Below are 24737 nucleotides of genomic sequence, written 5' to 3' on the forward strand. Positions count from 1 at the left end.
TTAGAAAATAACAACAATAACAAAAATGGTACCCAAGGAAGGCTGGTGGCATTTCAGATAAGACCTGATATGAGGGCAGAAGTCATGTGGATTCCTGGGAAAGAGCAGGCAAAGGTCAAATCAAGAGCACAGCTACTCAGGCAGGGTATACTGAACATGTTCCTAGAAGGCTGCACATGCCTGGAATTGAGCAAGCAGGAAGGAAAGTAGTGGGAAATGTGGTCAGGGCACTAAGAGGATATCTACTTTTTCATTTGATAAAAGTAGAATACCCTGGATGAGCCCGGCTGAATTAGGTAAAAGTCCCTAAAACAGACCTGGAGCCCTCCCTGAAGCAAGAGTTTCTCTTTGGGGTTTGATGAAGTAGACGGCCACATGGAGGAAGCCCACATGGCAGGGACCTGTGGGCAGCCTCTGGGACCTCAGGGCAGCCTCCAGTCAAAAGCCACAGAAAGTGGGGCCCTAAGTCACACAGCTGCCAGGAAATGAATTTTGTCAACAATCTGAGTGAGTTTGGACGTGGATTCTTCCTCCTTTAACTCTCACCTGGAGTTAAACCTCCAGATGAGAACACAATCTAGCGGACACCTGATATGCAGCCTTTTGAGGTCCCAAAAGCAGAGTATAGAGTGAAACTGTGTCTGACTTCTTGACCCATGGAAACTGTTAGATAGTAAATTTGTGTTGTTTTAAGCCACTTAATTTGTGGTAACTTTTTACAGCAATCAAAAATTAATACAACAATTAAAATCAAGCTCACAAAATGGAAGGCTTTTGCTGTGTTTTTGTTGGATCAGGCATTCAGTAAGTGTTAAATAAATGTTTCTTTTTGCCACTTAGAGCATTAGGTAGACTGGTTCTGTCTTCTATGAGCATGTATTTATCTCCTATTAGGACCCACTTTTTGAGCTGTTGTTACTAGGTTCATTTCATCACTTAACAGTCCATGCCCCCCCCCGGCTTCCAGAACTTTCACTGTAATCTCCCTTCTGCCAAGTGCTCTCCACCTTCCCCTCTGCTTGTTCAAATCCTACCCACTTCTTGTGCACATCCTCAGCAGATATAAGTTGGTTTACCATTTAACAGTGATGTGCTTCCATTTTAATGATGTAAACAAAAACTGGAAGTCAGAATTTAGGAGTTTTCTGAGGTCTGAATTTACAGACATTGCACGTTCTTTTGGAATCAACTAATATGCAGTTATTCTCAAGTTTTTGTTTTTGTTGCTTTCAATGCCCTAGTTTTCAAAACATTATTTTAAATGTGTGTGTGTAGTTTGTGTATGTAGTGTGTGCGTGTATATATGGTATATATATGTGGATACAATTATTACTCCCATGCCGGATATTATGGTAGGTTCTATAGACTATCTTCTTTACTCCTTTGAATATAAAAACAACTTCCATAAGTTTTTAATTCTCCTTTTTGTTGAAGGAACGAAGGCATGGTTATTTTAGATAATCCCTCAAGGCCATATAACCAATTGGCAGAGCTGAAGATGGCATTTATATTTGTGTGACTTCCAAGCCAATGCTTTTTCCAGCACCTAAACTATCTCCTCAATTATATAAAAAGTTATGTGAAACAACATATACATAGTATCAAAATATATGCAAACAAGTATTTCCCATTATCTTATATACCCATATACTTATCAAAATATCTATTCATCTTTGACCTTGCTATTTTCTCTTTAAGTGTCTATTAGGTTAGACACCTTTAAAGCTACTGATGCAAGTTAAATCAATCACAAATTTATAGGTGATCTTAGAAAGAACAGACTGTACCTGAGCCAGCAGAAAAAAAAATGTGTGTACTTATGTGAGAAATGAGTGAATGAAGGAAAGAGGGGATTATTTTTCTGTCAAATTTCTTATGCATAAAACAGCAAGTTTTTTAAAAAGTATGTGAGTCAGTCAAGGTATTGATTGATCTATCCAAAGAGAAATGTACAAGGGCATGGACTAATCATTGCATGCACTAGATAGACAACTATGTACTTGGATAGCAGTAAATGTTATTTATAAATAACAAGAGCACCACACCTTTACTTAATGTTCTGTGGATCCAAGCTAAAGGGAATAAAACCCACATGGAAGTCATAGGATCAGATTCAAATTATACTTTGTATTTCTGACTCAGAATTGTAACTACCTAAGAGCTGTTTTATAATCTAAGTGAAAAATAATTTAAGGTCAACTTTCCAGTCTGTGTGTGCTTGTGTGCATGTGTTTTTAGCTGAAAGTGTGGTCAGCAGTATGCTTGTTTAATGCATGCTTGTTTAATGCTTGTTGTCATGCACACCTATGGAATTTGGCTTACATAATAAAGCAATAGATCAGACAACCTCCAACCAGCCTTCGAGATAAATAGAGAAGAGTCATAGGGGCTACAAGCTGATGTTGCCAATACAAACCGCATTGATTTATGAAGGAGGATTAATTGCTTCATTGTCACTGATTCTAATGATAGGTTCAAGGAAAAATGATGAGAACACTGTATCCTTGTAGGATAATCACTCCTAGTCAGTCAGTCCTAATTCATATTGAATGGAGTCACTGAGTCATTCATCAGGTTTCTGTACAACTTGTGGGGTGCAAAGAACAGTTTTAGTAAAACTCTGATAAATGGCAAAGATTTACATTAAGTTCTTAGAAATAAAAATGTGAGGAAAACACAAATTTGAAATTCACAATTAAGAAATAAGTATTGGTAACTGGTTTTAATATTTTAATTTCTGATCTTTAAAAACAAGTGGAAAAAAGGCTATTTCACAGGTATAAAAACATTGATAAAATACTTGCCCAGTCTTTACCATACAGTTATTGACCTCTGGTCACAGAACACTTGTCCAGGTTTAACCTTGGAAATTCAGTGATTAATAATAATATTTTAATAATGATAATAGTATTACAAAAACTTTTTATAATAATAATAGCAGTAATAATAGTGATATGAATAATGGTAACTAAAATGTGTCAAGTGCTTCCTGTGTTCTTCCTCTGTGTCATTTAATTTTTCCACCAAGCCATGTGGAGTAGATATCAGTATTACATCACTTTAAGGAAATGTTTTAACGGCAAATCACAGCCAATCTCTGCTCCTGAAGAATTGACCATGTGTGTGCCTTTCTGGAAAGAATAGGTAAGCAGCTTGAAAGACTTGGCCATGGTCTTCCCTGCCTTGAATCATAAACCAAAGAAAATTCAGAGGTAACTTATTCAAACTATGTCTTTTCAGAAAACTTTGCAGTTAAATTGATAAGACCTTTTAGCTCCCCACATTTTTCAAGGTACTTTTGCTACATTGCATCTGAAATTTCATCTAAACCCCTTGAGGTAGATAAGTACTGCTATCAATATGTGGAAGAAAACACTGCTTGGTGTCAGACTGCCTGTGTTGTATCCTGACTTGTTTGCATATTATCTATGTGAATTTAAGCAAGTGATTCAACCTGTTACTCAGTTTTCCATTATGAAAATGATAGTAACCACACATGAGTTTGATGTGATGACTAAATAGAATAATGCAGGTAAGTCTTTTAGAGCATGGTATGAGCTCCATGAATATTAGCGCTCATTAAACCTATTCACAGGTGAACAACCTGAGGCACAGAGTCCAATGTCCAAAAAAGTGAGTATCAGGCTAAGAATTCATAACAATAACATTAAGTTCCATATTGTCGCTCCTTCCCAACCCCTATGTCAGTAGTTCCCAAACTTGACTTTTGGATCTCCTGGCAAGCCAAAGAATTATTTCAAGGGATCCTTAAGTTCATATAAAATAATAATAATACCACTTAACATTTATTAAGCATGTACTATGTGTTAAACTCAGTACTAAATCTCTTACATAGATTATCTCATTTAATTCTCAAAACCCTATTTGATAAACATTATTAGTTTATCCCTATACAGATGAGGAAGTTAAGGCCAAGAATATTTAAGTGATCAAGTACTGCCCAAGGATACACAGTGAATAAGTTCCTAAGCCAGGAATCAAATTCAATACGGCTTGAAAGTTTAAGTCTCAACGCTCACTTTCACCTATTGACTAATTTAAGTAAACAGATAGCATCACCTCTAGAGTTCATCACACTCAAAAGCTGGACACACTAAAATACACTGCCCTTTCTATCCCACCACCCAAAACCCCAGCGTTTTTTATAATCATACATTTTTACATTTGCAACAAGGATAACTTAAAGAGCCTACGTTCTCTGTTCTGGAGCATTTAAGATAAACTACCACAATATACCCAAGAGTAGGTTCATTAAGTGGAATTGCTCTCCTTCATGCCTGCAGTTAGAATGTCTTCTCTAATAAAGAATGTGAAAATGCTTTTTTGATTTTTAAGGGTTTTTTTTTGCATTTGTATTTCTAAACTTCATTAACATGTACAATTTACGCTTCTTCATTTTGATTTTAGGTTATAACCTCAAGAAACAAAATACATGTAGACATATTAACTTTATTTAATGCCTATTTAAATATGTATGTTACATTAGATGATATCCAAGATCCTGATACTAAGATTTAATGCTTCATTTTTTTAATTTAGATTTTTTAAAATTTTGAAATATATTTACATGGTTCAGAAATTTTAAGGTACCAAAAAATACTTAGTGAAGAATCTTCCCCCTATTCCTTTCTTCTAATCACACAATTCACTTTCCCACAGGCAACCACATGTTAGGATCTTGTTTATATTTCCGGATATATTTACATACTTAAAAAAACACTTACACATTTGTATGTATATAAGTCCCCTTCCTCATTTTTATACATATATGCTTTGTATGGTAGTATACCTCACATATTTCACAGACTCTCCTGTATCATGTTTTATTCTCTCTCTTTCTCTTTCTTTTCCCCTCCCTCTCTCTCCCCCTCCATGTAATATATATACACTAGATGGAGCAAGCTCAAATATATAAGTATTTTTTTTATAAATGCTCCATACTTATATTAAAGACTTTGCTCTTTCCATTGGTAAATGCATATTCTACTTTATGATGAACAACAGTTTTTAAGCAGTTCCCTGTTAATGGCTATCAGATCGTTTTCAGTCATTCCATTACAAATGACTAACTTTGCACACGTGTAAGCATATAATTTGTGTAGCACCAATTCTTAGGAGTGAAATGCTGGATCAAAGGGTATGAGTATTTGTAATTTGATAAATATCAATGAATTGTCTTCCAAAGGGTCTGTCCCAACTTACAATTATTATTACTTAATTGCAGAAGTGTCTATTTCAGATAAGTTTTAATCCTAACAGGTCAAATTAAACATAATTTTCAGTTGTAGAAAAATCTCAGTGACATTTATGATTTTATTTCTATAGAATTATTAACTCTTGAAAGTAATTAACAAACATCTTTGTCACAATTTTCACTTTAACAGCCTAAAAAGAAAAATCTCAAATGGCAGTCTCTGCCAAGAACTTTCTGTAAAGTCACTTCTACCACTTGCTGAGAAACAACTACATGGCCTAATTTCTTTATAAACATCATGCAATGCAATTTGTCCAACCATTTTATGAACGTTAACAGTATCAATCCAAATTTAGAGACCAAAAAACTGAGACTCAACAATATTAACTAGCTCAAGGTAACACAGCAAAGTATTGGTAAGTAAGTGAATGCGTAAAGATTTCTCACAAGTACTAATATCAAAATAAACAGACAAAAGCATTGTTGAATGAACGAACTAAATATGCAACAGATGTTTAATCCTGCTATAGCTACCTAAGTCAAACGTCTTACCTCAAAAGCAAATGACAAAGAAGGGATGAAAGGCTTCAGATGACCCAATCTACACAGCATTAGGAACACCAAGCAACGGAAAGTTTCCAGAACAGCTGCCTTACGCCTGAAACAAAATGGCATTTACATGCATTAGCTTTAAATATGCTCTTTATTATCTGGTACAATTAATATAATGACACATTTATTATCATTTTCAGGAAACATAAAAATACAAGAAATAGTACTTTAATATATTTGAGGATTATGTGCCTCTGAAGCTGTTTGAAAACAGGCATTAAACTAAGACACAGAATGCATCTTTTTAAAGAAAATGTATTCTTTATCAATTTATTGCTTAGTCTGAGCATTGCTGAATTAGGGTGAAACATTTTCAACTAATAAAGAAAATATTCCACAATGAAATTTCTAGGATTTCAAGACTAGACTCTCCTGACTCACCCAATATTTTCATACTTCATTCATTTAATAAATAACTTCTTAGGAGGACTGACATAGTTAACTACAGTATTCTAAAATAACAGACGCTTGAATTACAAACTATTGGGAACATGACAATGTGTAGTTAAGCCTAACATGATAGGGAGCATAAATACCTATCTTTATTAATTATTTTGTGATGGATATTTTCTTAATATATAGTGTTCTTGAAATTTAAACTCTAATATATAAAATATGTATATGTATTTAAAATGGAGTTGAAGGTCACACACAGGCATTTATAAATTGCCTTATAATAACAGTAATGAACAACTACTTTATCAGATTAAAATAGACTTCATGATAGTCAACCAACATTTATTGTATAATTAAATATTTTCATAAAAGACAAGTGGTATTTTCATGAAAGGTGGATTTTCTAATAAAATTATATTGTGTGCACTTTTTTGGATTCAGCATTTTTCAATCAGTGTTGTTAGTGAGATACATCTACAATTCTGCATGTAGCAGTAGTCCATTCTTCACTGGTGCGTAGTATTCCATTGTGTGAATAGACCAATATTCATGCATCCATTCACCTCGTGAAGGACATTTGGATTGTTGGCCACATTTGTTTATTATGAGCAATGCTTTCTGAACATTCTTTCACATGACTTTTGGGTGTATTGGTTAGTATATATCTGGAATTGAATGGCCAGGTTACGGGTAATATATATAAATATATTTATATATATATTTATACAAATTTAGTAAAATTCTCAAACAGTTTTTCAAATTAGGTATCAGAATATAAACTGCCTTCTTCAGGGTGTGAGCATTCCCACAGGTGATACTGTCAATTCTTTTAATTTTAGTCATTTGTGATAAAAGGTCTTTTTTCTTGTAAAAATGTGAAAATAGCATCTCCTACCTGAAAATTTTACTTTTGTACTGTATTAATAAGAGTTAATTTTTGAAGAACTGACTTTTAGAATATTATTCTAATCTAACTCATCAATTTTATTTATATGATTAGGGATTTTTGTGGACCATTTAATATGTTACCGACTACAAGGTTATAGAGATATGTTACTGTACTATCTGCTGAAATCTGTACTGGCTTTCCTCTCACTTTTAAATCTGCAATCCCCTGACCCCAGAATTAATTTTTTATGGTGTGAAATATTTGTCAAGTTTATTTTTTTATTCCTGGGTGGAAATCCAATTTTTCTAAGACCATTTATTGAAAAGACAGCCTTTTCCCATAGCTCTGCAGGGACACCTTTGTCACAAATCAAGTCTGTATGTATGCACAGATCTGTTTCTAGGTTCTCTGTTCTAATCTTTGTGCCAATAAAACATGTCTCATTACCGTGGCTTTATAATAAGTCTTAATAACCAGTAGTTCAATTCCTGCCATTTAAAAAAATTCTCAACTGTGATGGCTATTATTGGGCCTTCGCATTTCCATACACATGTATCTCAGAAAGATCATGTTAAATTCCACATAGAAGAGACCTTTTATAATTTTAATTCAAATTGCACTGAATATGTAAATCAATTGCTGAAATTATAATCTTTACAATATTGAGGATTCCAATTTATGAATATAGTTACCTTTCCATTTTAAAAATTCTTTATTTTTCACAATATTTCAACAGGTCTACATTGTAGTTTAGAGATTTTGTACTCATTTTTTTAGGATTCCTTTTTCTTGGTATTTTATATATTTGATATATTGCATAAAGTTTTATATTTGCTAGGATATAAAAATATAGTTGATGATAATTTATATAAACTTTTCCAAAATTCATCTATTAATTTGAATAAATTCCCTATAGATTCTTTACATTTTCTAATGAATTCACTAATTAAATTTTAGATGAATTAATGTAAATTAATTTTCTAATTAATTTTTAAATTCCTTTCAAATCCTTATACATTTTCCTTCTTTTTCCTTCCTTTCTCCATTTACAGTTTCTAGCCCAGTGTTAAATAGCAAGCATATCTAACTGGTTCTCAGTTTGAAAGGAAAATCTTCAATATTTCACTATCAAATGTGAAGCTTGCTGTAGAAATTTATATAAATAGCTTTTACTTCACCTACATTTTTTGCTGGATATAGAATTACAGGTTAGCAGTAATTTCCTTTCAGCACTTTAAAAATATCGTTTCATTCTCTTCTGGCTTCCTTTGCACAATGACATACCTATATCTCAGCATGAGTTGCTAAATAAGGCCAGAGGCAGTGGAGACTATATAAATATATACAATAAGAATAACAACGTATCATAGGATATATTGTGATAAAATTAGTAGCTTGCTTATTTGGCCTATTTATTTGTATCCATGGAGACAAAAATATTTTCATTAAAAAAATAAAACTATACCATTGTTACTGGCTGATTGATGATTTTAGTAAACATATGCAACCAACAAAATTGTGACCTTTAAAAATTTGATCCTGATTCTTTGGATCTTGGTAATTATTTCAGATTGTCTTGTGACTCAGTCTTTCATTTTCTCTTTTTACTGCACTTTTACATTTTAAACTTCCTGAAAGTAATTTGGTTATTGGTTACCTACTTGAAAAACAATTACACTACAACATGATAAGATTTCAAGAATGACTGAGCTTTTTTGCCATTTTTCACAGAGCTATAATACATATAATTTCTATAATATGTGAATTCTGGAGTCGCATTGCTTAGGTTTGTGTTCTGTTCTATCTCTTACTGTTCTTCTGTCTGACTTTCTTAACCTGGAAAATAGAGTTTATAGTCATTCTTAACTTAAAGTGTTGTAACAAAGAATTAAATATTCCATGGCACATATTAGGTACATAAATATTGGTATTAATATTAATATTAATGATTGATAAATACTAAGCAATAACAAGTGGGTATTTTCTATATACCTTCAGCCATAAAAGCAACTTATAAAAAATAAATTGTTCAAGTGAATGTATTTTCTGGCCATAGTAGTATTTAAAACGATTCATTAGATACTATGCTATGTGAGGATAAAGGACATAAACTTTAAATATACAGTTTGCCCTCCATATTCATGGGTTCTGCATCTTGGATTCAGCCAACCACAGATGAAAAAATATTTTTAAAAAATTCCAGAAAGTTCCAAAAAGCAAAACTTGAATTTGCCACTGCCGGCAACTATTTACATAGGATTTATATTATTTACAAATATTTACATAGCACATACATTGTATTAGGTATTATAAGTAATCTAGAGATGATATAAATTTATGGGAGCATGTGTATAGGTTCTGTGCAAATACTACACCATTTTACATAAGGGACTTGAGCATCTGCAGATTTTGTACGGGTGCAGGGGATGGGCTGGGTCCTAGCATCAATCTCCTGCTGATACTGAGAGACAACTATACGTACATTTAGGTATATATTATGAAATATTCAATAGCACTGGAAAAATGCTCAAATATTTTTTTATATTTTATTAAGTAGTCAGACACTATGTTTTGCTGACAATTATTATATTTTATAGGTTTTCTTAAATTACTTGAAAAACTTAAATTTCATTTAAAGGGCTTAGATTTAAAATGGACCTTTGATTTAAAATCAGACAAACCACTACTCTGTCTCATTTAAAGTGAAGATGTGAATTTGTAGTTTCAACTTTATTTTTTTAATAATAAATGTTTGCTGAATTTCAAAATTTCACATACATTTTTAAAGCCACATTATAAAGTTACATAAAATAAAAGAATTTCACTTCTTACCTTTGATCCAGAAGAAATCCAATGGAGGTCAAGGTCAGGATAATGAAGCAAACCCTCAGAAGGAGAGTGACCTGTGATAGTGCCTGTCAAACAAACACAGAAACCAATGGATCTTTAGGGGAGCCATCCAAAGGAGCATCAGAATTTAAAGCTGACAAGAATAGCAGAACAAATTTTATTTTATGTTATACCATTTGTTACTGACATTTTTCAAGATGGTTGAATACACAGAAAACATTTTGGTTTTTCTAATGTCATTTAGTTATCTTGGACACTTGGAGAATGAATTAGACAATTCTACTGATACTTTGCTTAAAGTGTTCTTTCTAATAATTCTCCTTTAAAGTTTTGGCTTTCATAATTCTTTGAAACACTTATGCCTCCAAGTATGGAGAAATCACTTACGTTTTTATGAATAAATACCACATTTCAATGGTTATTTTTAATATCACCAATTCTTTGTAGTTTCAAACCTAAAGCTGTCTCTAATAAAGGAAATATTTAAAGGAGAATGTGTTTATGAGTGCAAACACATACATGGAAGAAATTACACACATCCACTCACACTTTTATTTGATGAAATCTACATGTTCCTACATACATGCCAAAGGTCTTTTTTGAGTTAGTAACAAAAACCACATATTTCTCTGTTACAATTATAAATTAATTATGCATTTTGTTTACATGTAAAAATTTAATAATATTTATTGAACATCTACTATTTTATAGCTTCCATGCTATGTGTTTCACACATGTTAATTCTTTTTACATTCCCAACAAACTTTCAGAGTAGGTATCATTATAGAAGCTTCATCTATGAAAAAACAAAGTGGGAATCAAAGGATGAAGTAACTTTTCCATCATCACACAGAAATAAAAGATGCCTCTGCAATTCAAAACACACCTACCTCACCCTTAAGTGTGACAATGGTAGAACACATATAAGCAACAAGCTTAAAGGGGGCAGAAGTGGAGATCTACACTGAAGTGACATAGCTCATGTTAGGGCCAGATGGTTACTACTTCAGATTGAGAGTGGATCAGTAAAAGCAAGGAGTTGGATGCACAGCCAATAAATGATTTTCCTGCTCACTGATGGTATTTATGTTTCACCTTTGCCAGATCACCAAAGTTTGTTTTATGTTGGGTAAAACAGTGATCGGACACTCTCTCTTTTTTCTTTTTCTGGAAATAACTAGAGCTAATTTCAAGTCATTATTAACTAATAAACACACCTACAACCAAGTAGCATCTGTCCAAAGTTATAAACAAAAGTTACCAATTGCAATTGCTGCTCACATCCAACATCTCAATTCCATATCATCTTCTAAATCAGCCCTGTCTCTCATGGCCAACTTTTAACACCTCCCTAGTTACTTTCCATATGCCTAGGATGGCACCCAGAATTGCCAAGGGACTATAACCCTCCAGGGCAATAGTTTAGTAGAAGAATATTGAGTGGTCAAAAGTCTGAACAAAAAGTATCAGGATGTTTAGGAATATGGAGACAGTGCTGGATATAGATATAGGATGGGGAGTTCAGTGAATTCCATATGACGATTATTATTATTACATTCAGGCTACACTAACTTTCCAAATAACACTTAGGCTAATCTTCACTACAATAAGAGAAGGAAGCACAAATAAAAGGTTCATCAGCTCTTTCAAATACAGGAAATTCAGAAACAAGACAAAATATATTTTTTGGTTTTGGATAGGGAATTTATGATCCCTGGACAAAAAAAAGAATAAAGAACTCCTCTCTTCACAAATCGCTTCCTGGCTAATGGTGTCTAAGTGAAAACCAATTTAATATTGCTATCTGTCTGCCTCATCAAGCTTCTACTTGGCTACTACACATCTGAAACTTAGCCTGCCTAAAACCCTGTATTTGATTTCCTTCTCCACACCACATGCCCCGCCACTTCTCTTCATTTTAGGGATGGCACCTCCAGTTTTTCATTTGCTCAAGCCCAAAACCCATAACTCATCCTTGATTTTCTCTCACTGTCTACTTCTAATACATCAGCACTATATTTGAAATACATCCAGAATAAAGATATTTGCAACAAACAGCGCACAAAAAAAATCACGTTTCATCCCCAACATTATCTCTACCACAATTAAAATACTCCACTAACTGGTCTCTCCAATTCTAAATTGTGTGTCCTCCTATCCCAGCTTCCCTCTCCCGGTATTAATTAATCTCTTCAAAACGTAAGTCATATTATATCATTCTTATTTTCTAAACTCCATGGGAGCTTCAAATCTCACTAAGAATTAAAAACTCAAGTCCTTACTCTGGCCTCTACACAACATACTCCCTATTATCATATAATTCCTGAATCATTTCTGTCTTTCACTCTTAAGCTACATCAGAAATTTTGCTCTTCCTTGAATATGACAAACATCCTTCCCACTCAAATCTGTTTCATCTACTGTCTCTTAGGCTTGCAGTGACTTCCCACAGTGATCCTTATGGTTTATTCCGTCATTTCATTCAGATAACTACTGCATGTCTTTGTTCGTCATATATAAAATAGTACTTCTCCATAATGCTCTATAACCTCATTTTGTTGTATTTTCCTCCACACAACTTAATTACTCCCATACACTTAAACATCTGTTTGTTCGTTCTCTAGCTGTTTGTTGTCTGTCTTTTCTCACTCTCTAAGAGAGATTTTATCTTTTTATTAACTGTTATATCCCAAGTGCCTAGAACACTGCCTGGTACATAGTAAGTACCTAATATGGTTTTTTTCTTTTGTTTTATTTGTTTGTTTTGTTTTGGTTTTAATTTATTGGCTGCGTTGGGTCTTCATTGCTGTGTGTCAGTTTTCTGTAGTTGCGGAGAGTGGGGGCTACTCTTCATTGCAGTGCACAGGTTTTTTATTGCAGTGCCTTCTCTTTTTGTGGAGTACGGGCTCTAGGCATGCAGCCTTCAGTAGTTGCAGCATGAGGGCTCAGTAGCTGTGGCTTACGGGCTCTAGAGCGCAGGCTCAGTAGTTGTGGCGCACGGGCTCAGTTGCTCTGTGACATGTGGGATCTTCCCAGACCAGGGCTTGAACCTGTGTCCCCTGCATTGGCAGGCGGATTCTTAACCACTGCGCCAACAGGGAAGCCCCCTAATACGGCTTTTGAATGACTGACTGAATGACTGAATATTTTACATTTGTGTTTATTATTCATACATTTAATATAATTCTAATTGGCTTAATAAATAATTTAATATTTTATAACATTAAATATTTAATTTATTATTATTATTTTTTTGGCACATGGGCTTAGTTGCTCCGTGGCATGTGGGATCTTCCTGGAGCAGGGATCAAACCTGTGTCCCCTGCATTGGCAGGCGGATTCTTAACCACTGCGCCACCTAGGAAGCCCTAAATATTTAATTTAATATCAATATTTTGGCCCTTAAAGGTAAACATTTAATTCAATTATTTAATTAATAATTTAATATTAATATACTAAATGCTTGTAAGTGTTAAATATTTAAAACATTAAATACTTTAATATTCCTATATTTAATTTCTTAAAGAACAAAACTGTCCTAAAACTGTTTGAGTTTAAAGGAAACTAAGATTACTAGAAGAAGGAATTCAATATTGAACACATATGCTTCCTTTAGACAGTCCGTTTTCCAATGAAACTCAAATTTTTCCATATGCTTTGATAAGCTAATCAATTGATCTTCTCTGATTTCTACACATTCATTCCATGAATATGTATTGAGCATTTGCTAAGCACTGTGGTAAAGACGAGTTTAAGAGAGTGAGCAAGAAAGAAAATGGCTGCCCTAGAAATCACACTACTTTGATCCCTGCTGGTAGGATCATAGTCCAGCTACACTAGAGCAACAAGGGGGAAAAATAGAATCGACTTTATAGACTTTGGTCATTGTAAATACTTAGCCTCCTGTGTTTTAAACAAGATGTGAAATGACATGAAGCTTGTTAATTTTTTATAACAGTAGAATTTCATTTTTCATTGGTTTTACTACCATTTCACTCCATTCGCTGATAGTATATCTTTCATGTAAGATATTGCTGTCCTAAAGTGCTAAAATGGAATAATCCAAATTAAGCTTTTAATATAAGACTTTATCACAAAAAATAAGGAAGTCCATAACTATAAAAAGTTTATGAAGCAAGGAATTAATTTTACTCCTTTAAAATTATCTTTAAACTCCCAAGCAGTTTTGTAGCTCTTATTTCCATAGGTTTCCCAGTGCAGGAATTGCTGCCCAGATTTTTATGCTTGAAAAAAATCAACATCCCTGCAACTTTAAGTAGATGAGAAAAATTACTCATGAGGCAACACTAACTACATAGGCACTCAAAAATTACATGTTTAATATAATGTTGCTTAAACAATTAATGAAGGTGTGAGAGTCCTCCCTTTGCCCACAGGTATATAGGGAAGAAAGCCTTTTTTTTTTTTTCTTGCAGGGGGATATCACCCTCTAACTATTCCACAGAAAAATTCTGGTAATCAACATGATTCCTTTCATATTTTACCTCCCAAAAAAATCTCACAAAGGGAAATATCAGCCCCATACACTATGTCCTAAAATAATAGTAAGCTTCTATATACATGCTTATTTTAGAACTTTGTGTATTGTCAGAGATAATATTTTCCTTAATCTTATTCTAAACAATTAGAAATGAAAATGTCTTGATTTTATTATATCAGGGTAGTGCATTTTTAGGAGTTTCTGAAAAGATCTACTAAATTCATTATTTTGATTCAAAATGTTCATCTTCCCAAACATCTGTAAAATAAGGTCAAAAATTTTCTAACACAAAAATTTTCTAAACACAAATTTTCTAAGACGTAACTTCTGATGTAAAGGCAGAAAATTTGGTTTGGGGCACACCTGCTCTGCTACCTCATCATCCCCGTGACTCTTATGCCTCCTTTTAGATAACCTGATCTGAAACCTAAGGCTTGAAGATGCTTCCCAGTATTACAACATAGATACAGGAACAGAACTCAAGGTGGTACCATAAAGCAATTTGTAATTCTATATGGAGCTCAAGGATCTATATTGTATTGAAATAAGATACTTATTTTTTTTAAATATATCAATATTGACTATACTTTTTTTTTTTTTTACATTTTAGAACTTTTGGTTACTGTTGAAGCATACATAAAGAAATATGATTGGAATGAATATTTTCTATAATTTCAAATAAGAAGCAAACAAAATAAATCTATCAAAGTTGAAAATATATAGCCCAAAAAGTATAACAAATTTACAGTTCAGAAGCACTGAATTGATATGGAGTCAGTGAGTTTCCACAAAAATGTGTAAGAAAGAAAAGCAAAATAAGTTTATTTTAAAAACTTAAAGTAATATAACTTGAAGAATAGTTATGTTGCAATTATATTTCAAGCTATGATTCCACTCCGTTAAAAAAATGAATGTGCATCCAACTAGATAGAGAAGCAAGGATTGATTTTCCTTCCCACTTAAAGACAAAACAAAGAAAAACAATGTATTTGAAACAACTGTTTTCAAGACCCTCGCCTCCAGGCAACAAAGGTCAGTGATCCCAGGGAAATAGGATATAAATAACATGACCACTAGTGTCCCAGATTACTATCTTGAAGCACAGAGGGAACTCAGAGGAGCCTGGTAGACTCCCTGATTTGAGGAGATGGAGTTGGGATTTGGGAGAAGCCAAGGAGGTACTGTTTGGAAGAAAGTACCAAAGAGGAGAGAACTGCATAAACAGAACTCTATTCGCCTGCAGTGAGCGCTTATCAAGTCTCGTATATCAGCTCATGACTGTGAGGAGACTATCAAAAGCTAGAAAAGGACTAGAGCTTGCAATGCCCAGAGCTCACAACAGGGCCAGCTAGAGTACAAGTTCCCACCAGCCAGAATGGACCACCTCATAATTCACTTGGCATTGTGTAGCAAATATGGAAGGGACTTGCCTCAGTATCGGGTAGCAATCAGCAATGAATGGTCTTTGGACATTTGCTTAAGAAGACATCCATGTTGGCATATCATCATCCTTGGATGTTCAGTAGAACTATTTCAGGGGTCATTGGAGTCTCTCTAAATTATCAGTATTTGTTTCAAGATCTCACTGAAATCAGTATACCAATTTTATCTATACTCTTGATAGAATACTTTTATTTTTTCACTAAGAAACAACTAGAAATATAAGCTATACACCTTTCAGTTCTTTCCCAAAATACAAAAGATAAAGGAGACTTTAAAAGACAGTCTCAGAGAGACAAACTTCCTTTTCATGAGCATGACTTTTAATAAAGAAATAAGACCCTCAAAAACTGTGCATTGAGACTTTGAGTTTCCAAAGCTGAATTAATTTTTACATATCTTTAATAAATCAAAATGAGATATTAATTCAAATTATAAGCAGTTTATGGTTGGTTGTGTTTATTATATAACAGCTTTTAAAAGAGCTGCCTGGTACCAAATTTTGAGATAGTACTAATAATATGAAGATGAACTTAATTTCACAGTTAATATTTCATTATTTGATGCAAAAATATTTTTAAATGTTCAATTTCCCACTTTATTATATTTCAATATAGTGGACAAAAATATATTTTTCACTGGAATTCACAATGATCACTTTCCTAAGTTCCCGAAGTCTATGCTTATTAGACAGGTAGCTTTGGTTAATATCCTTCCTTTACTAATACACATTTATTACATTCATTTCATGGCTTTAAATTATAATTGATGCTCAATTTAGCTCACATTTCTTTTTTCATATTACTTCAGTTACCACCTAAAAACTTTAGGAAATTAAATTAAATCCCAGTGGGCTACACTGGAAGAAAACAGTATGTGCTGAATATTGACTTGAGAGGTTTCACATAGGATGTAAGTTAGATCTAATTTGAGCAAGTGACACTCTGTTATGAGAGTACAACTAAATATATTGATTTTTTTTTTTCTTAGAGTCTGCTAAAACATGTCAATATGAAAGCATTGGTTACAAAATTTTAGTGCCCATAATGTTTTACAGAGTACAGCATCCAGGGGAATTTAAGACTATAAAAACCTGTTTCCAAATTTATATTGGATATTCTCAGATGCCTCATTAAATTGAAATATATCACCAAATAATCTGTGTTAGACATATCTGCAGTAACTTTATTATACATTATATTACAAGACCCTGTTAAATATTCAAACTGTTTTGACTGTGTCTATTATTGAAAAGGATAGCATTGCCTTTACAGTTTTACTTTGGAGACATGCTAGTGCGTCCATATTTCCATTTCAAACCCATATTCATGATATCACCCCATGAAGTGGACCCTGGCAGCTGAGGAATTGGTTTCCCAAGCATTACTAAACTAAAATCAACACAAAAGACTGTGGGTCATATCACTAAACTAAACACTATGTATTTAAATGTATGCATTGCAAGTTTCAGTAAGAAAGGAATGTGCCTTTTCCACCTTTCAGGTGGCCATCATATTGCTTTTTTGACTCCCAAAGTTATTTATACAGAGCTTGCACACATTAAACAAGTAAGTATTTATCTACTCTGGTATATGCATAAACAGAAAAGGCAGTGGGACCACAGCAGGGTCCGCAATTACAAGTCAGCCACAACTTTTCTGTGTGATTATTGGCTACAGTGAATCTGGAAAAAAAATATTGCCGTTGGATTTTAATGTCTTCAGATGCTTTTAAACATCCCTGAGACTAGAAAGGCGCTATAGAATTTTGCAAATAAGCAACCTTTTTTCCTGGTTGCACAGCATGTTTTAGCAAAGGAAAACATGTGTGGGAAACAAGCAAATGCACTTTTCAAAATTAATTTGTGTCAGGGATGAAGCTGTCTCCAACTTTAATTTCAATTTGAAGAGGATTTCATCACTTGATATTTCTCTTTGTCGACATATCTACATGAGTTTCTCATATAGTTTTTTTACGACAGTGGAAAAATCTTGTGAAAACCATGCTATGAGTTACATATTTTAATATACACCCTGTCTGGCTACATTTTAACCCAAGAAGCACTCACACATGCCTAGACATTCAAATTCTCTTGGTGAACTTAATGTTCAGGCCTCTATTTCAAAATTAAAATGGGTAAATTTTCATTTTTATTCCTATGAATTAGGTTAATTTATTTTGAGACTATATTTAGTACAATTAAAAATTATTCAATAATGCAAACTGTACTCAGTATGACCAGATATCTAATCAGATATCAGATATCTAATGGACACATATCATAGACATTCATATCAAGTATATCGAGAATTAGATATTTAGATGTAGATGATGTAGCTTTTCTTCTGGTGTTATTCAATAATCTAAACTAAACTTTAAGCAGGAATATTTTAATCATAACTTGGGTGAACAAATTAAAATAACAAAGTAGTTTAATAAAGTAATCAGTGATAGGTTAATTATGTAATACTTGAAGACATGATTATGAGGCCTAGGTTAAGCAATTAATAAGTCCTACCATTATGGTAATTTGACATCTACTTGTGCACTGCTAAGAGTGATGTAATTACTGCTGCTTTTAAGAAAGCTTTGCTCCTGAAAGAAATTCTTGGGTTCAAATTTTGTCTCTTTTGAAGCTAAAAGCAAATGAACCTGCTACAATGTGGAATTGGTTTCATTAGTTGTAGTACATATGTGAACCAGCAAATAAGCCAGTATATATCCTTCCATGGTATTTTCAAAGCATTTTTGGTCAAATCATAACCTATTTCTTTTTTCAGTTCACAAAATGGAAACTAGAATTTAAATTATTGTTTTCTGCTAAATCAGGAAAGAGTTTTTCTGTAGTTTTAAAAAAAAATTGTACATGGGCAGAGAGCACATGTGAACTTGTCTAATGTCCAAAATTGGAGTCACTATGTGTAGCAATTTGGGGTTATTAATTATATTTACTAAAAACACAATATATATGCACAATACCAATCATTAAAGTCTTTAGATAATGTTTAAAATTAAAATGGCTTTCTTCAGTATATTATCCAATAGTCTTTGTAAAAGTTTGTAAGCCTATTTTATTTAGTAGGACACACTGTGACATACAGTTATTTGCCCAACTGAAAAATATGCCGTGTCTTCTGTACTAACACTATGCTGATTTTTGTCCAGGTATAAGAAAGGGATGTACTCAGGGAAAGTGAACCTTTTATCCCCAGGGCATGAATTATGCTCAGTATAATTCATTCATGGTTAATTCATGAACTGGTGTTAGTTATTGTTTCAGTGTGGGCATGTGAATTAGTCCCAAGCGATGAAACATGAAAGGACATTTGCTGGGAAATACTCTGGGGCTTTTTTCCCTGCCATCGTAAGTGAAATTTACAAGATGCGCTAGGAGAATTGAATTTGCTGCCTTTGGCCACAGTGTGAGGACCTGATGTCTTGAGTTGCTGTAATTATAATGATGAAAGCCCAGAGAACCATGGAGAAGTGTGGAAACTCTACATGTTTGAACTACCATACTAATCAATCCTGGAAATACTTGCCTCTGAGTTTTTAGTGATATTTATGCCACATTTAATTGGATATTCTGTTTCTTAGAACAGCAGATATTTAATGGACACATATCATAGATACTTTAAAGTGATATCCTGCAGGAAGGTTTATTATATTGTTATACATTTCATTTACAAGTGTTTAAAGAATATTTTTTGAAAACAAGTTCAAATCACATAGTATTTATGAATGAGAAGGATTCATATAGATCTAACACTTGTTATTTTTGCCTATTTGAGTCTATTTCCTTTTTCTATAAACTATCATCTCAATATGTCTTTAAAGCCATCCTATCACTTGCCCTGTCCTCTCGTTCATAGATTAAATGTCTCTGATCCAGGCCTGATTGCATTGATTGGTTCAATGATACCCAGATGAACCAACCCATAGCATCAGACTCCAGTTTGGAACTTTCACTTCTGGAGTTCCTTGTGTGTCAGTATTTAAAGCTAGAGCTGCTGGTAGCCATCTTGCTACCATGAAGGTTGAGAGCCTGTAGGAGAATCCACATGAGAAATGCATAACTGCAAAAAAGAATGAGAAGATTCTTGATGAAGTTACTTGACTCACTGGATCCAGCACTGTCTAAAGTAAAATCCCAGACTCTTCAGTTATATGAGTTAATAAATTCACTCCAAGTTGAAATTCTGTCATATACAACCAAAGAGTGCTGCTTAACGTACTCAATGATCTACTTCAAGTAGACTTATTTATGGAACTCACTGTGTGAGTCATATGGAACACCTGGAATTGTTCCAATAGAATATACTGGGATTATTACAATGGTATCTAATTATTAAAAATAATTCCACAGGCTTTATATATTAAAATTACTTATAATAGACTAATTTTTCTGTGTATATTATTTATTAACTTATGGAGCTTTCATGGATAGACTGATATCTGTCAATAGCATATACTTAATCTTTGAAAAACGTAATTTATCTTGTCTGAATGCACTGTCCACTAATCCCATTTGTATTCATCTGCATTTTTTCTGGATTCTTGCATTATCTTAGACTTTTTCACACTATTTTTTATGTCCAAAGATAACTTCTGTTATGTTTTTTAATATCATTGTCTGTTAGCACTGTATAATGGATACATTTTTTGCTCTTTAATGCACTAATCCTCTCTTTAGTTGTCTTAAAATACCAGTGATGTTACTGACTTCCTCATGTCCATTATATTTTTGTGTTCTAGAAGTTTAACTTGATTATTTCTAAATGTGCTTCATCATTTCTTGATTTTCCTTAATTTCTAATTTCTTTTTAATTTCAACTTTTGCTCCTTCAAATGCATTACATTTACTTAAATTATGTTTTAATTGATTTTACTTTCAAAATTTGTTGTTTTTGAGGGTATAATTCTGTTGTTTGTTGTTTCTGTTAATACTTTGTCATAGTGGCTTTCTCCTGGTGTGTTTCTGTGCTTTTTATCTCAAAGTTCATCATCACTGAGGCACCTGGGGGACTGTGCTGAGACTTGGGTTTGAGGGGATTGCTCTAAGCATGATTTGAACATAGGTCTTTTAAACATGAGTCCCAATCTGAGACCACACTAAACTATATTCTTAGTTTAGGTTTATAAACCAATGGTCAGTATAAATCTTGGATCCATATCTGAGCGAGAGATGGTTTGTAGTTAGAAATTCTCAGGGAAGACTTTTTTGCCTCCCCAAAGCCAAGTCCAGTATGGGCAAGTTTCCTTTTTATGTTTCTTTTTCTCATCTTCCTCCCCCTCCCTTCATTGAGAGTATTTCTTTTGCTTTCAGTTACTTTACTTGAAGTTCTTTAACTGACTTTCCACCCATGTAGGCTCTCAGCTTTGTTTCTGGTCACTTAACGTCCTGACCAGCAGATTGTTCAATAACTGGGACAGCTGTCAGGAATAGCACCTCACTGGATTTGCATTTTCTCAACATTTTTAGCCTCGAAGGAGTACCTCATTTTTTTGCCAACTCACCTATACAGTGTATTTAAAGAGTTTTCCTAAAAATTACATTTTGTCCAGCAATTTTAGGTGTTCAGTATGCCTTAAGAAGAAGTAAGTGTATCTAACCCTCCATTTTGCTGGAAATAGAAGCCCCCCTTTCCCTGTTTCTTTAGAGCATATCCACTACTCATACAGAGCTACCATGTGAGCCCTCAACATTCCTGACTCAGTGAGGTTCTTTCATGAAGCACATATTTCCTTGGTAACAAAGTCAGACACTGATTTTTCATTCTTCTGTCATTCTATTTTCAATTTTACCTGTTTCCAACTTAGTTACCTTACTATAATTTATGTACCTCTTTGAACTATTGTAAATCCTTTTTGGAAGAAAACAATATGAATAAATCTATGAAACAAAGCAAATATTAAAAATACCTCTGTTTTTATCTTTTTAATAGTTTACAGTGGATTTTTTACATATATTATGCTATTTTTGTTTTCTCCAAAATGTAGGCAGTGAGAGATATGTATTCTCATGTTGCCAAAAAATGATTCCCCAGATAGTAATGCCTGAATCAGAGTCCAGATTCTAAACCCAGGTCCAGTGCTCTTATGCTTGAGTAAGACAAATTGAATATTTTGAATATTTAGAAAGGACAAACTAAATGAAGTTAACTGTACATTGCAAACCCCCTAAATTCAAGTTATCATGGTATTCTCTAATTGAAGACAAGCATGTTGAAATTGATATAAAGCCTACTTTCCCTAAAACATTTAATTCTTACTTCTGAAATACATTTCTTGTAATTGTTGAAGAAATATTTGTGACAAATAACTTCCTATTTATCATTTAGATCAATAATATACCATTTGACAGACATTTTATACAGAAACATTTTGGGTATAATTAATTAACTTACATTAATTAATTCTAGAAGAATAAGTTTACCTGCTTAAATGTGAGGCATTGCCAAAATTCAAAGACAGTTATAGAAAAGAGCACAGCTATAATAGAGGCGGCTTATTTTCATTTTCAAAGTGACAGATAATTTTTTCACACTCTATTTAAAATGAGCACCACTTACAGCTTTATCTGCAAAGGTCTCTTCATAAAATGCCAGCATCAGCGCAAACTGTACAACTGCATATATCTTTAATAGCTGAGATGCTGATGACGAGAAGGGAACTTCTTTCCCCTGGACCTAGGAAGACAAGAAAGAAGCCTTTCCATTATATTGCTGCCTTCTCTGGCTCATTGAAATTCACACTAAGTGAGGAGGAGATAGGAAAAGAGAAATGAAAGGTTTTGTTATTTTTTTTAATCCTTGAAACGCCTCTAACGTTATTACTTTGGATAGAAAAAATGTAAAAATTAGGAGACTTGTTTTTCATTTTCATTTCAATCAGCCTTATGATTCTGATCTGGTCTGCTTTATATCGAGCAATGTAAGAATTGATACTGATGATTAACATAAACAAAATGAACACGTGATATGAAATAAGAAAATATGTCCATGATTATACATCAAAGTATAGCAAAAGAGAAAATGGAAGATGATTTGGGGTGGTGTAGATGATCATGCTTCAAAGGGAAATACTGTCTTATCGAAAACAACTTTGCCAAACTACAGTTTCCCAGAAATACTCTAATCCTATGCTCATAACGTAGATTTAGGCATCAATATGACTTTAAAATATTCACTGTGAATTATCTACTGAAAAAAAAAAGGAAAATAATAAACTGTAGCTGAGTAGACTTTTTGGAGCTGAAATAAGCAAATTATTTGCACCTGTATCAAGTTAGATCATTATTATGTAACTAACTGTAAACATAACCAAGTGTCTGGGAAATTCCAACACAGCAGTTTTCATAACTGGATGAGAAAACATCCTTATTTAGATCAGGATTTTTGAAAAATAATATTCAAATAAAACATATGATTTCATTTCCTTGAATTACTGGCTAATTTTTATACTCATAATTACCTTTGACCTTATTGTTTCTATATTACTATTAATAACAGTTATTTTGATCAGCAATCACAATTTATATCCTAAATGATGGGAAAGAAGTTCCTTTTTCAACTTTATAAGAGGAATTCCATATTGAAACTGAAGTTTTCATTTGGTTTCAGTGTTTTAAATCTTTACCTTGCTTATTTTTGGTTTTTCAAAATGGGATATCTGTATTTAATGCTACTACTCCACTATGGCATTTATAAAGTTGTGGCCTAACCCAATAATCACTTCATTTTGGTGTGACTTTAGACCTACTATTCTGGAGACCTCAGTTTTTTACAGACAAAATGAAGGTTAGACTGAATCATCTGTAAGGTTCCCACCATCTTTAGTGTTCTAGGTTCTGTGACTGACGCACAAGTGTCTGTGGGGTTTCTGCACTACACAAAGGCTCTTGGCTATGGGTTTGAGTCAAGAAAACCAGCTTTTGCTGCTCTGCAACAAACCACACTCCCTAGTAAGACGCAGTGTCAGCCTGGGAGAAGGCACCCATCTTAATGGCCCCTAGGTGGTGTCCACTCATTAAGTTATACATTACAGAGCTGCTGCATCTGCCTAAGGGAACATCTTTTTTCAGATTTGCATGAAGTCAGCATATATTACAGGCTGGCTGTAGACCTGACAATAAGAAATTAATCTTCGCCATCATCAAATTCATAAACTCTACTTACCTCTGGGATTTCTTCACTCAGTCCAAGTCTTGGTTTACCTGGACCCCATCCTGGTCCTTTAAATATGACAGAAGACTTATTGAAGAATCCAGGTGTGGCCCAGAATGTAGTCCATATGTTAACTAAATGGTGGAACTAGAAGAATAAAAATATAGTTTATTTAAGAAAAACCCATAACAAAAAAGATTAAATCCATTAAATCATGCATTTTATTTTATTGTTTAATGTAATTTGGAAATTATTCTTTAATATATAGGTTATGTATAATTTGCTAATGTTGATTAATATGTAATTGCATCATAAATTGAAATTCATTCTACGCATTCTGCATACCTTTGCGTTTAAATGTATTCTTGTCAATATTTTTGAAGCTCCACAAAATTATAAATTTGAAATTTTAAAATAGGCAATTGTTTAGAAAATCAGCAAAAATAAAAAATGAGTTCAGAGACTCTGCTTCCAATGGAATTAACTAGCAGCCTATGTACTCAATAGCCATGTCAAATGACATCTTTTATAGACTTGCTAAATGGGTTTTAAAGTTGATCATGGAACCATACAAATATTGCATATCTGTTGTATATTTCAAAAATAATCTTTAATGTATTGAGTTACAGACAAACACCTCATTTTAAGAAAAAATGTTCGAAGCTATTT

The 24737-nt window shown here is 33.2% G+C and overlaps 1 protein-coding gene across 1 annotated transcript in view; it reads right to left on the minus strand.

Annotated features, from left to right (window-relative positions):
* AGMO (alkylglycerol monooxygenase) overlaps positions 1-24737 on the minus strand; it is a 310308-nt gene that overhangs the window by 131429 nt on the left and 154142 nt on the right. The window contains exons 9-12 of the mRNA XM_057733413.1: positions 24081-24215; positions 22476-22592; positions 9945-10027; positions 5768-5873 (exon numbers count right to left, since the gene is read on the minus strand). Of these exons, the coding sequence (XP_057589396.1) occupies positions 5768-5873; positions 9945-10027; positions 22476-22592; positions 24081-24215 (441 nt within the window). The remainder of the gene's footprint in view (positions 1-5767; positions 5874-9944; positions 10028-22475; positions 22593-24080; positions 24216-24737) is intronic.

The sequence above is a fragment of the Hippopotamus amphibius genome, chromosome 4, assembly GCF_030028045.1.
Source record: "Hippopotamus amphibius kiboko isolate mHipAmp2 chromosome 4, mHipAmp2.hap2, whole genome shotgun sequence".
NCBI lineage: Eukaryota > Metazoa > Chordata > Mammalia > Artiodactyla > Hippopotamidae > Hippopotamus > Hippopotamus amphibius.